The sequence below is a fragment of the Camelus ferus genome, chromosome 32, assembly GCF_009834535.1.
Source record: "Camelus ferus isolate YT-003-E chromosome 32, BCGSAC_Cfer_1.0, whole genome shotgun sequence".
Taxonomy (NCBI): Eukaryota; Metazoa; Chordata; class Mammalia; order Artiodactyla; family Camelidae; genus Camelus; species Camelus ferus.
Window position 1 is genome coordinate 3,194,913 of NC_045727.1, and position 15,056 is coordinate 3,209,968.

General features: G+C 34.9%; 1 protein-coding gene across 10 annotated transcripts in view; it reads left to right on the forward strand.

Annotated features, from left to right (window-relative positions):
- Positions 1-3,393, forward strand: part of IFT81 (intraflagellar transport 81) — a 158,286-nt gene extending 154,893 nt beyond the window's left edge. For 8 of the 10 annotated variants that reach the window (XM_032472222.1, XM_032472215.1, XM_032472220.1 and 5 more), the window contains one exon: positions 2,640-3,393. In XM_032472222.1, the coding sequence (XP_032328113.1) occupies positions 2,640-2,822 (183 nt within the window). In that variant the 3' untranslated portion in view covers positions 2,823-3,393. The remainder of the gene's footprint in view (positions 1-2,639) is intronic. The other 2 variants (XM_032472217.1, XM_032472223.1) reach the window with 1 other exon arrangement.
- The last annotated feature ends 11,663 nt before the right edge of the window (positions 3,394-15,056 follow it).

A 15,056-nucleotide genomic window follows, 5' to 3' on the forward strand; every position in this document is an offset into this window, starting at 1 on the left:
ATCTGATTAAATACTATTCTTTCCTCTTCCCGTTTAGTGTTTTATTGCAGGATCTTTGGAGAAAGCAGTAATGGTAGTCTGATATCAAGCATACTTCAGCAAAATGAGCCATTGATTAGCTGCTTCTCCAGTTGTCAGGACATATCATTTAAGAAATAATGCTTCTATAAATAAATAAATAAATAAATAAAATTACCTCCCCCTAAACAAAAAAAAGAAAAGAAAAGAAACAAAGCTTCTTGATCCTCTCACTCCTTAGAGTAGATGTAAATTTTCAAGGCAAACACAGAACAGACCTAGGCTTTCAAAGAGATGATAGCCTAAGCCTTCCAAATCAGCAAGGACTGGGCATCCACAGGCCTCCTTAGGCCAACTGAGTTTCTGAAATTAGACCAAGGTATAGGGCTACAGTTCACACTGACATACTAGAACCTGCCTTACCAAGTGCTATGGAATATTGTACTGAGAGTTGTAACTTTTCCTTTCCCAAACCACCTTCTCCTTTAAAGCACAATGAAATCTGTGACAAGTAATTTTTGTACATTGCAGCTCTCCACAGAATAAATCTGTATTAAGTGACAGTAACATTAAAAATAAATTATGTTCTAAAGGCAGTTGTATTCATAAAGTTAAAGGTTCCAAACACACGTGGTTATGAAGCAAATTAAATTTAATATTTCTGACACAGACAGTGCTCACATCCTGTCTTTGATTCTTTAAATAACTTTTATAAGTTGTTAGAACTTTTGACAAGGAAATTATTCCAATAATACAAGAAAACTTACAGTTTAAGTAGTACCTTAGTCTTAAAATCATGCTCAATACTCTCAAAACTCTTGATCTGACTTACTACTTTTGTTTTAGTTTATGAGGATAAAAATATTTGTTGTAAAATACTTTATTTGTAACATAGACTTAAATAGATGTATTTTCATACCAGGTATTGTTTCAAAAATTTCCTGGTTATATTTAAATTATATTTTCTTAATTCTGTTTTGTTTTCTATTGCTATCTGCTATTAACTTTGCTTTCATTAACTATAGGTGAGGAGGGCTCTTCAGTAAGTGGTTTGAATCTGGCCTCAGCTTAGTTTAGCCTCTCATTTTGGGTAACAACCAGCCTTCTCACTTGTGCTCTTAAAATGACTATTAGACCAGCTGTATGTACTAAAAGAGGAAAAGATGGGGATGTTCCTGTGTAATATGTTTCTGTGTCTTTGCTTGTTTTTCTGCCCTCCTTGGTGATTTCTCACGTTCTGTGTCAGTGTGTGTCTGTCTTTCACACTGTTTCCTCATGTGTGCACTATCATCTCTGTTTTTCTCTTCTTTCCTCCCTTCTTTTTTCCTCCCATTGCCTCTGACTTTGTACCACCCCCTTTTTCAGTCATCCTTCCTCAATTGGCCATAATTTACAACCAAAGTATAGTTTTGCAATTTACTGATGATTTTCTTATCCCTGTTTAGAATTTTAGGGTCAGCAAGTAGAACAGTTTTGGCAGATGAAACTGTATAGGCTACTAGGAACAAAAACAATTATGATAAGGATTTGAGCCTTTTTAGAAAATCACTAGACCTTCTCCCTGAGGAATATTTGCTTACAGTTTATTTGAACAAAGAGCATACCCTTAGAGCATACTAAAGATTGATTCAGGAAAGAATATAATCTTTTTTTTAAACATTTTTTATTGAGTTATAGTCATTTTACAATGTTCTGTGAAATTCCAGTGTAGAGCACAATTTTTCAGCTATACATGAACATACATATATTCATTGTCACATTTTTTTTTCACTGTGAGCTACCACAAGATCTTGTATATATTTCCCTGTGCTTTACAGAGAATATAATCTTTAATAATGATAACAACATGTATAACACATGATAGTTTATCAAGTACTTCCATATTGGTTATCATATGGAAAAAATTATATATAAAGCAAAATTTCTTTAGAAATGGGTGTAAGGGTCAAAAGTCAAAAACAAAAACAAATGTGTTGAATGAATATGTTGGCTAAACTGCAATTTGAGTCATCGCTTACAAAAAACAAGAATATAGAATTGACTTTACTCATTCAACCTTCATTCAACAAATATTATTTAATACTTTTAACCTAGAATTTTTATCATAATGTATACATATAGCTCATGAATGAGTAAACATAAAGTTAAGTATATTGGGATAAAACAATAACTTTCAGTCTACATTTTCTCCATTGAGCACAAAATCAGCTTTTTTTATCCCCTATTATTGGCCATAACTGACAATTGAGAAAACTGAGGTCCAGGGAAATTGTCTTCCTTATAGGTAGTGAAAAAACCAATGTTAGAACTCAAGTCTTCTAACTTCCAAAGTCTGCATTTTTTTATACAGTATGATACTGCTCCACTTTCCTGATTCCCTTTACTTTTCCCACTTTCTTTCTTTTATTTTTTTCTTGTCTTTTTAACTTTAGGTTGCCTTACATCTATCATAAGTTTAATTAACGTTTATCATCCTAGTTTTTATATATCATAGGAGAACCTGATTCAGCTAACCATTATTCATCAAATGTACAAAGCACACCATATTCTTCTGATTAGAACAATAGAAGTAAAGCCCTATAAATGAGATTTAATTATTCTTGATTTTTTTTTTATGGTAGAAACTCCGGGAAAAACAAAAAGCTGTACGAGAAAGTCATGGTCCAAATATGAAACAAGCGAAAATGTGGCGTGATTTTGAACAATTGATGGAATGTAAGAAACAGTGCTTTCTGAAACAACAAAGCCAAACTTCCATTGGTCAGGTAATTCAGGAGGGAGGAGAGGATCGGCTGATACTCTGAGTTCATGTGTCATCGTTTGGGGTTTTAGTTGATACTACTAGCTATAACCGTAACCCCACAGTGTATTTCTTTTCTTGAAAGTGATTTGTACAGCATCTTGTTTTCAGATTAGCCATTCTGTATTAAGTTTTCTTGGAAAATAATGTTAAAGTAGATTTAGGTTTTAAAAGTTTTTTAATATAAAAAAGAGGCTCTTATTATTTTGCTTAGTTTAGATATCACTGGTGTCTCCTGAGTTTTATGAGACAGGAGACAGGGGTTTACTATCTGTAAATGTAAACATATGTCCATTAAGAAACATGTAGGGTTTTTTGAAATGTAATAACCCAATGGCTTAATGTTTTTCTTAATCTTTTTTTAACTTTAGAGGAATCTTTTAGGAACTAATATCTCTTGTTTTGAAGAAACATTTATCTGAAGTTCAGCAATTCCTACAGTTTCACTTCAGTTTCTTTTTCTTCTGTAAAATTCAAGCAAATTTAATATTTCACAAAACATATTTGTTCTATTTGTATTATTTAAAAGCAAATAAAACTCGGTGCACAAATCACTGCTATTTATTTAAAATTTATATAGCGTCAAATTTTATTCTTTTTTGAGTAAGTATTCATGCTATAGTATTGTATTAAATGTAAAGATTGTTACTTATTTTCACCAAAAAATCTAATATAGTACTTAGGTCTTGGGGACTATTATTTTACATATAAAAAGTTGTCATAGGATATAGGTGTTGTCATAGGATACAGGTGTTGTCATGTGCTAAAAAGCACAAGATTTCAAGTAAAATTCAAGAGTTCGAAGTGCCTCTAATCTCTGCTTCATTTGGACAAGGTAGTTGAAGATTTCTTTGATTTTTTCATTAAAGAAAGATGCTAAATTCAGTTGCCACCCTTTACGTCCTTTCAGTTTCAGTATACTTTTCAAAATGTCTTTCCTGTAGATTTGAAAACTCTAGCATATCTGTCTTGGGTTGTTTCTTTTTAGCTTTCCTGCAAAAAACAAACAACACATTTTAATGAAGAAAATTGTTTCTACCCTGTGCAGGATATACAAACTTGGTTAATGGCTTTGCATCTCTTTGTTCTAAATGTGTTCTATTCTTAATTTTTGCTAGAAAGCTTCTTTCTTGGTAATCAGAGAGACTTATTAGTATGGAGGTTATTGGTAATTCTAGGAGGTATCGCAAAAAGAGATGGGACCCATCAGGGTATGAAAGTATAGAAAGAAACTTCTTTTAACATATTTTAAGAAGACAAAGAAGCATTTCAGTATTATTAAGTGGTTTGCATCTGATCCTCAGCTTACTTTAGCTATTTACTTGGGAAAATATTGGTTACTAGCATTCTCACTTGTACCCTTAGATCAACTATTAGGTCAGCCATATACTAAAAGAGGAAAGACTGTGTTCAGTGTGTGGAAGCAAATCCTTCTTAATTTGGTAATCAGTTTTTGAACACTGAGGTAGCTGTGTTTGTTCACTGTTGGCTACTGTTGGCTTGCTGTGTTTAAGCCAGTAGTAAGTGATGTTCATTTAACCATAGTATGAATTCCCTTGCAAATATTTGAAAAAGACTAGATGCCCTTCCAAGAAACAGCATTTCATTCCCTGAAGGAGCATCACTTTGTAAGACTACTAAGCCTAGTGATTAGTATTTTTAGCCTTCATATCTTTGGTGCTCTTCTCTTAATTTTTAAAATTGTTAATGACAGATACTCCAAGGAGTGCTTATAATTCTGACTTGGCTATTGCTTGCCATCTTTAATCTACACGGAAAGAATTGTGGATTAAACACTAAGGCAGCTCCAAAATTACTTTATTAACTGAAGCAGAACATCATTATTACTTCAAGAAAAGCAAATTGAAAAAGAAGCCCTAAAAGTACAAAGTTATTTATAGTTTTTATGTAACGTTGGACATTTAGTAGTGCAGCTTAATGGGTTTTGTACAGTGACTTTCAACTCATTTTATGATCTGATTGGAACATTAAGAAGCTTTGACTAACTCTGACAGTTTTTGACAGCTGGCACCTACAGAAGAAGAGCTTGTTACATTTTTCCTTCAGGATTGATACTCCCGCTGGCTAATTGATGAGAGAGATAATTGTTTTGGAGAATAATCTGTCTTCCACATGATGGGCCAAATAAAGGAGAAAAATGTAGCCTGTGAAATCTGCTTCTGTGTTCACAGATTTTCTCCTCCTAGGACTCAGTGTCGCCAGCTGTTGCATGGGACTGACTATTTAAACTGTAAATTTCAAAGGCTACTACTTACCTTGCTTTCCGTATTAGTTGAGGAAATCATCCAACTTTAAAGATTGTCCTTTAAAAAGAATCTTACAATAGGATACTCTCTTTTCTGTTATATAAATCTGTTAACAACTGAATCCTAAGATCCTGTGTTTCCCAGGCCAAGAGTGCAGCAGAAGAGTCTTAGAACATTGCTCAAAAGCATATGGAAATTAAACCGTATCTTGGGAAATTGTAGAACAGTTAACTTTCTTCTTCTTTTTTTTAAGCTTAGTTTTTTTGGGGGTGGGGGAGGGAAGTAATTAGGTATTTACTTATTTGTAATGGAGGTACTGGTGATTGAACCCACGACCTCATGCATGCTAAGCATGCACTCTGCCACTGAGCTATACCTTCTCCCACCCGCCCGCTTTCTTCTTTAGATTAATACTTTCTATCATTTTGCTTTAATGCAGCAGACAGCACTAATGAAAGAAGCCATTTCATTAAACTATTAGTTTATATAACATATATAATTTTTTTGAAAAGTTTTAAGCTCTGTGCATTCTCCAAGTGTGTTTCTTAAGTTTTTGGGCTAACACGATACAGAGCACTTTTTGATAATTTGAGTAAAACAAGAGACTGACTGTGTTGCTCAAGCTAAAAATACATAAATTTTCAGAATTCTTCTAAATTGAATTTGAAAATATACACAAATGGGTAACTTGCCAAAGCTGCCTTTACAAAGGCAACATTAAGTTTGTATTGAAAAATGACTCCATATAGAGATGTGTGTCTTTAGAAACCTCCTTGTCTTACACAGGCATTCACCCAACATTAGTGACTAACGAATGTGAATTAAAGACTTGTTTCTACAAAAGGTTCTAGGCGCTTACATCATACCCCCTCCTTGGCGTGAAGGAGTGTTTAGCCCTAGGGAGTGGGTAAGTTAGCGCCCTGATGATTAACTCATTAAACTTGATTATATCAATAACTTCTCCATTGCTATGGTGAAGATGAGATCTAGATTATATATATATATAATGACTCCTTCTTTTTTAAACAATCCGTGGCAGCCAGGAGAGAAATAAAGTTGCACTTTTATTAAATATGTAATTGTTTCTCTCCTCGGGAGAAGCCACTGGCTTAGCTCCTCCTCCCTTTCCTTTTAATGAGAGCAGTTTAATTAGAGCTGTTGGGTGTGTGGCAGCCAGACATGAGGTGAGCGTTTTGTCTGGAGAGGATAGAGAGGGACCATTGAAAGTTGTCCGTGTATTTTCAGTCTTTGACCCTTCTGTCTTAAGACAGTCTTAAAAAGAGAAAGTTGGCTGTTTAACTGTTGTTTAGCCTCATCTCATCCTTGCAAAAGAAGTCAAAAACTAAAGCACAGAATCCAAGCAAGTATTTTTTTAAAAGTCTTGAACAGACATGCTTCTGCTCCCATGCTCCCCCTTTTGGCAAACTGTGAGTTCTTTCTCAGCAAACACTGATAATTTCACAATTTCCTTTCTAGAATTGCTGGGAGACTTGAGTCACCAAACTTGGTTTACTTCTATGGAAATTCACTATTCAGAACACAGAAAGCAATTAAAGATTGCTTTTCAGTGAAAGTATTTGTTTCCGCCTCAGTTCAGAGTATTAACAGCAGGTTCCTGGCAAGACTGCTGCTTAACACTGCCCATGATAACCTAGTAAATGGTCACAGAATTTTGGAGCTTGAAAGGAACCTCACAATGCTTCATGGGATCATTTATTAGGTTGGGACCTTTGAGTGATCTCCTTCATTCTCCCTACAGTGCAGAAATCAGTGTGGTAGCTCTCGTAGCAAACTGCTTTCGAGCCTCGGTAGAGTAACCGCAGTGCAGCTCACTCCTCAGGAGGGAGCCTGTTCCACTGTTACGGAGCACAGCCTGATTAGTTTATTGGTTCTGAAAGCGAAGCAAACTTAAAGAGGAAGGAAAATGTTTTTAAATGGCAGTTAGGCAAAGCAAGATCAAACAAACTTTGTTCCCCGAAGCTCTGTAATCATAATAATCATAATCATGATGATGGTGACACTGGCAGCTAAATCACTACTGAGCACTTAGTATGTACCAGACACTGCCCTACATGCTGTGTGTGTATGAACTAATGTAACTCTCAAAATAACCCTCTGAGGTAGGTGCTATTATCCCCATTTTATAGATGAGGAAACTGAGGCACAGAAAGACTCCACAGTATTACACAGCTAGTAACATGGCCGAGCCAGGGTCCAAGACCTGTGCTCTTAGCTACTGTGCTGTCCTGCAGTGTGACCCATGAATATACTGGTTGTATATATCCAGGCAGGTTGATGTCCATTTATGAACTGTAGTATATGTGAAACTATTTTTAATACTTCTTATAATTCTTTTTTTAATGTGTTTGCTTACTGTACGTGAAGAACAAACTTTACTACTTTACCACTTGATTAAAAATAAACTCTACAAACCAGATGAGGGAATTATAGTAAAAATGATTGGCAAGTAAATGCATAAAAGAAGTAGTAGTTTTGGATACAGAGCAGATTGAAGCTTTATAAGGTTATAATTTAAAACTTTCTCTGTGAAAGCCTTAAACTGATACATGCCTCCTGTTGCTGGACATTTAGAATGATTCCAGTTTTTCACTTTATGAACAATGCTGCAGTGAAACTTCTACAAAGACTGAAGTACAATAAAATATTAAGCAAAACCACAAAATTTATTTAATTTAGCCAAATCCAGAATCTATTGAATAGTTTTATGAACATTTCTTGCTTTCCTCTATGACAATGCTAAGGCTAAACCAAAGAAATTAGCAAGATATTACTTGATTAATTGGAGAATGAAATTGTAAGCTCATTCATTTATTTATATGCAAATATTTATCAAGTATCTTCTGTGTGCTCGATACTGTGCTAACTGCTAAAATAGAAAATGAGCATGACCTGGCTTTTGCTCCTAAAGAGCTCACAGTCTAGAAGAATCTAATATTAAGTAGCAAAAATTTTTTTAAAAGTTTTTTTATGTATAGAACAAGATGCTCATAGGAAGAAGCAATTAGTTCTGATGTGGGGGATTGAGGAAAGATTAACGGAAGAGGTGGGACTTGAACTGAATTTGTAAGAATTAGTTAAGATTTTGACAGGCATAAGAAAAGTGGAAGACATAAAGGCATTTAAGGACATGGCGTGTTCAGGAAATGACAAGAAGTCTAGAATGGCTCAGTAAGTTACTCAGTTGCATGAGGTTGAGGGAAAGGAGTTCCTATTATGTGCCATGCTCTTGTGCTCTCACAAGATGTGCTGGGCACTCAGCTAGACTCAATGAAAGATACAGTGAAAGTGTAAGACATGGCCCCTGTCGTTAACAAGACTAACAATATATTAAACAACAGCAAATATATTGAAACCTAATAATCAAGTGCTAAATTTTGTGGTGCTATCAAAGTTCAGTCAAAACAGAAATCCAGGGAAGACTAAAGGGTCAAAGGGGAGTCCAGGAGGCCTCATCAAAAAAGGAGGAATGATCTGGTCCTGGAGAGATGAGTAAAATTTGGGTAGGTAAGCGGGAGAGCATGAGAAGACAGCAGGAGTGAAACCAGCAAGTATTCATTGGCCCCGTCCTGCATCCTGCTCTGTGTCAAGCACATCAAGCAGGAAAAGGCATGGCTCCTCCTTTCAGAGAATTTAGTCTAGTTATCAAGATGACAAGTGGACTTAGCAATGGAAGCAGTTTATGGCACTGGATTATCCAGTAGGCAAACAGAGGCCCCCCACCCCAATTTTCCAAATGTTTTTATTGATATTTCAGAAATCAAAGAAGTTTTCATTAGAAACATCAGAACTCTTAGACTTCCTTACATTCTTTTTAGGATTAAGGGTCTCTGAAAGTTTCAATTCAGCCTTTTGGAGTAGGATCAGGAGTTAATAGTCCTATGGGAATTCAAAGGGGGAAAAGAATGCTGTGGGCTGAAACAGTCTAGGCCGGCTGGAGGAGATGGTAGAAGTTAAAACCATTTTGGAAGCATGAGTAGAATTTGGCTCAGGGAGGGAGCAGGAGCTCCACGGGGAACAGGAAGCCCCAAGAAGGGAATGCCCTGAGTTTCCAGCCAGACAAGGCTGGAGAGAATAAGGGAGTTGAAGCTAGATAAGGAGTTGGAAACCAAATTGCTAAAGGTTTTGAGTCAGTGCAATTGTCTGAGTTGTTCTTAATATCCCCGCTTCCTTTTAAACCCTTGATGAAATGAGATTTTCACTGGAGAGAATGAAAATGATCATCTCATGGGAGACTGCTATCATGGACCAAGTTTAAGGGTTTTTTTATGACATAGGCAATAAGCCGGTTATTTGTTTCATTATATCTGGGGGGATATTTTTTACACTAACTCTAAAATTCAGCATTTTATTTTTTGACTTAGTTTACAACTCTGTATCATCTCATCTATACCATCACTTTTTTGTTACATGTCACATTTTTGGATATGTGCAAAAGAATTTAGCTGAGAAACAGAATATTTAAAAGTTATATTTTTGTTGAAAGATGTTTTTATAAGTTTATATGATTTCCTATATATCCAAAAATGTGAGAAAAAAAAATTTAGAGCTGGTGTTTAACAGTGCTTGATTTCTTTTTCTCAAGAATGGGGGGGGGGGGAGTCTTTTGTGTTGTAATACTTGCCAAGTCGCCAAGGAGAGTCTTGGGCCTTGAAGAGACCCACTTGCTAGTGACTTGGCAGTGTCAAACAAATGTTCAACTTTTATTCTGACACTTCTTGAAGAATTTGATTGAAACTATATATGTCCAGATAACACTCAGCAAAGTGCCCTTCTTGCATTTGTTTCAAGATATATTTGGAAACAAGAGAGATGACCTTGGACTCAGCTGCTTTTCCAATTTAGGACTTCTCTCTGGGTCTACTGAATAATATTCCCCAACATTGAAAATTCAACGAATGGAAAAACATTTTAGTTACTATATGCTATAAGTCCTGTGATAGAGGATTTTTCCCCCAGCAATATGTTCTGCCTCTAAAAGAATGATATATTTAGACCAAAAATTCTATAATAGCTTTCCAACCATCTACTTCAGAATACATTTAGGAACACATTTGCTTTTCATCAGAGTGCCTTTTTGTAATCTAAATTGAGACATCCTTGCTTTTTAAAATATTTTAGCATCTAAGAAATAAAAAATAACGAGCAGTTAACCCTTTCGCCTTTGCTTTTTGGCATTCAAAATTTGTTCTGAAGCCAGGGTTCATTGTAGCTTGATGTAAGATCTAAAAGAAGACTTTGGAGGCTCTGACATCCCCGTCTAAGGTTATTGCCACCTGTCCAGATGACAATAGAAGTCCTACTAGTCTAACTTCAAGCCTGAAAGCCAAGGTTAGCTTCCAAATGTATCTACATTTAGCCCATGGAGATGGATGGTTTTAACTGTCATTAAAGTGATATTCTTTCAGTTACCATTTTGCATATTTTGGAGGTTTATGCAGTTCCATTTTTAATTTGTTGTCACAGTCACAGGACAAGACTTAGGTAACCTTTTTGATAAACAATTTTACTTTTAAGCTAATAATTAACTACAAGTTATAGTCTGATCACTGTCCTACACGGCATCTTACCAGGGATAGTAACGTTTTCTATTTTCATACGGTTTCCTAAAGTGTTATAGTCAATCAGAGCATTTATAGAGCTGATTATGTTGTTAGCAACAGTCTCCAGCATGAGCAGTACGTTAATTCCCAATAAAATATTGTTACGCACGTGCATACACTTACATGCACATGTGGAAATAGAAAAACATGCCATATTATAATACTTCAAAGGATAGCTTGTTCTCGAGGATTCCTTGTTGCTTGATTTTGAGTCAAGTATATGTCAACTGTTAGCCACTAGGTGAGTGATTCTAAACAGATTTTACAACTATTACCACTTAAGCTACTTTTAAAGATGATTCGTCCCACCAGCTAACAGACTGACCTTAAATTTTTAATCGTTATAAGTTATTTCACCAGCATTACTTTGCAGTTTTCTAATTCAGCACTACTGACTTTTATTTTTAATCTGACATTTACTTCTTTATAAAAACAGGTTTTGCATGGGTGTGGCTATCCTGTGTACACTGCCAGTTATTTTATTGATGTTGAACTAGAGCAATTGCTACAATCACCCCAGTGCCCCAGTTAAATACATAGGAGCTCGTGGTACCCAAGCTAATTGATTTTATAGGATAAGCAGTAAAGTTTGCTTTTCCTGGTGCCAGAGACTCCTCCAACTGCACAACTTTTGAACTATGCTTTTTAAAGATATGAAAAAGGAAATTAAGGCAGTGTTCTACAAAGCGTTCCTAAGATCTGTAGTGCTCAAGAAAGACTTTAACGAGGGGAAAGTCTCAGAGACGAGGTAATTTTAAGTAATACAGAGGTTAAATGTGAGTTTTGCTAGATATTTTCATAAAACATTATTGTTCAAATGTATGTTTTCTCATCCTTCTCTTAAAAACCTACAGAACTTTGGGCCAAAGAGTCAGACTATTCCTGCGTGGTTTGTGCTTACGGAGTTTGTCGGTATGTTTCAGGAGCCCTTTCCTCTCCATCCAGCAGCTCTCCTTATAGTCTCAGATATTGTTAACCAAATCAGCATTATTGATGTTCAGTAAGTATTCATTGCTTGAGAATTAGTACCTGTCAGCTTTCCTAAGGCAGGAGAGATTTCTAACAACTACAGAGAAAATATATTTCTCTAAACTCTTTTTATCTGTGTCTTCCATAGATGGAATTCACATCCAGCTGTCTGCAGATTTACGTAGAGTCTGGTTTATCCAAATATTTGCAGTACCATCAAATGAAGGGCTTCTTCTTTTTTTCTTATCATGCCCGAATATCTTACCTTGATCTTTTTGTTACAGAATCCGGATGTGTTTATTTAACGAAGGCAGATCTAATATGTTCCTAGTTAAAATTCATTTTAACACCTTTATTTTTTTCTGTCTCTGACCCCCTCCATCTTTTTTCCTCCCTGTTTATGTTTATCATTCCCTTACTGTTCAGACTCTTTTCTGATCAAGTGTCTTACAGACACATTCTCTTGCCACTAGTAAGTTTACTTTTGGAGCATTTTTAGAAATATTTTTCATTAAAAAAATACGTGCTGTGGTGATGATGGTACAACTCTGTGAATTTACTAAAAAATAGTGAATGTATGTATACACTAAACCACTTTAAATTGGTGAGTTGTTTGGTATGTGGATTATGCCCCAATAAAGCTGTTAAAAATAAAAATACATGCTCAATGTACCAAAATTCAAATAATATCAAAGAGTATAGTTCAAAAAAATAAAAAGCTCTCACCTACCTCAGTCTTCTCAATTCTCAGAGATATTTCCAGCTAGGTTTTAGAATATTCTTTCAGACATTTTAATTGCATACACGAGTACATATATGTATTTACAGCCTTTTAAAATTGTCTGCAAAAAGGGTTATATTCACTGTTCTGAAGCTTGCTTTTTACATTAACAGTAAATTATAATCATATGTACATATAGACCTATCTTATTCTTAACAGTTGCAGAGTATTCTGCTATGTGGATATAGTACAATTTATTGGGGTTTTTTAAATATATTTTTATTGAAGTACAATCAGTTTACAATATTGTGCCAATTTCTGGTGTACAGCACAATACTTCAGTCACATAGGAACATACATACATTAGTTCTCATATTTTTCTTCATCATAGATTACTATAAGATGTTGAATATGGTTCCCTGTGCAAAGATTTTTTTTTTTAACTTCATTTTTTGGGGGTGATAATTAGGTTTATTTATTTATTTATTATTATTTTTTATTTAATGGAGGAACTGGGGAATCGAACCCGTGACCTTGTGCATGCTGAGCATGTACTCTATACCCTCCCCCCGGATATAGTACAATTTAATTAACAAATTCCTTATTGAACATCCTTCTCCTTATATCTTTGCACCTTTATGCAAGTATATCTGTAAGAAAAAAAAATCTTAGAATTGTTGGATTCAGAAGTAAGTGCCTTTAAAATTTTGGATGGATATGTATTGCCAAATCACCATCCAAAAGGCTGGTGACAAGTTGTAATCCCACCAGTCGTGTATGACAGTGCTTAGCTTGCTGTCCCCTTGCAAATATTAGGTATATTAGATTCATAACATCTTTGCCAATATGATAGGCTTAAAGAATTATTTAATTTGTATTTTTAAAATTGTAAGTGAGATTGTGTTTTTATGGCCTCTTTTTTAATTTAAGTAATTTTCTTTTCCTAAATGAGAAGTCCATAATGTTAATTGTAGAAATTTTGAATACAGATTTGAATACAAATTTCATATAAATGGAATCATACAATATGTGGTCTTTTGTGTCTGCCTTCTTTTCCCTTAGCATAATGTTTTCAAGGTCATCCATGGTATCATACAGAAGATAATTAATATAACCTGTAATCCCACCACTCAGGAATTATCACCATTTACAGGTTTACTTCTAGTCTTCTTCCTATGAAATTTATCTTGTGATTATTTTTAACAAATAATGAGGGTTGGTAAAGGAGCTAATTTTTGTATTTAAGATAAACAGTTTACAAAATGACGTTATAATATAGCTACTTAGAATATTGCTCTGAGCTTTTTTAATCAAGGTGCTATATAAATATTCAGTGGACTGAGCTCCCCTCTGCCAAGCTTTTGGGATCAGCTAGTGGAAAAATCATTAGCATTCTTTCCTTGACACCGTCCTGTCACTACCGGGGCTCAAACTGGATGAGATTTCCTAGGAGCCAGTCAGTCTCTTAGTGGAGGAGAAGGCGCTCTATAATCCCTTAATGCCATGGAAGATCTGTTTGTACCTTAAAGAACAAACAGATTTCCTTTAAATGTATGTGTATAAAGGAATATATTATACAGGTATAAATGTATATTTATATTATATATGTTTATGTATGTGTTTTATATATAATCATTATTCTCTTACACACACACATAAAACAGAAAATGAAGTTGGTGAGCCAGGATAAGAACCTTCAGAAAGGGTGGTAGACACCTGGGGAACAGTAAAATGTTAACATATAGGGTCAGCCATTTAAAGACACAGTCCTGTATGATAATCGTATATATCCTTATCTGATTCTCCCTTTGGACTGTAAGAGCATGAAGGCAGAATTGGTTTCTTTTTGCAGTTGTATTTCCTGTGCCTATCTGCACACAGGCAACTTTGATCAATAAATAGTAGTTAAATGAATAATGAATGAATGAAAGTAAGAGTGTGACCTTGAGTAAATCACTTAATTGCTTTGGACCTCAGTTTCATTCTCTGACAAGTTCAAAGAATTATTGAAAGGATCAAATAAGGTTATGTGGGAAGGTGGTGGGTGAGATTGGGAGCCCTCTCATTATTTTAACCGAGCTGCATACAGTTGCCATTCAGGTAGGGCTTAGTGTAGCAGCTACCTGAGTATCAACTTGATTAACCAGATAGAGAATAAAGTAAATATAATATAGCCCCACAATTACAAACAATCACCAGTATGTCCTGGAGACTTCGACATCTTAACCACTGCTTCAGGCTCAGTATTCAAGAGTATGCTATAGAAATCTAATACTAGAACACTCATCAGGCTTAGGATAAAGTTTATAGAAAATGGATGTTATTATGCCTTTAACACATTTAGAAATGCATATGTATGATTATTACCTAAAAGCACAGATGATAACTCAGGAATGCACATAGTGTAAGTATGCAATAGTTAGTGGCTGTTCTCAGAGTTGACCCATTGTATAGGATGATAATGAACAACTGTTCTTTTTGGCTTATCTTGTATTAAATTATCAGAGACAGTTCCAAGCAATGGTTACATTTTGGAGTTAAATGTGATGAAATTTTTAAAAATCTATGAAATATTCTGTGTATTACTCAAGATAGAGTCTACACCCTTCTAAGTTTGTTGAAAGAGGAAGCTAGTGTGTTGTAAAATCAGTTAAAATAAG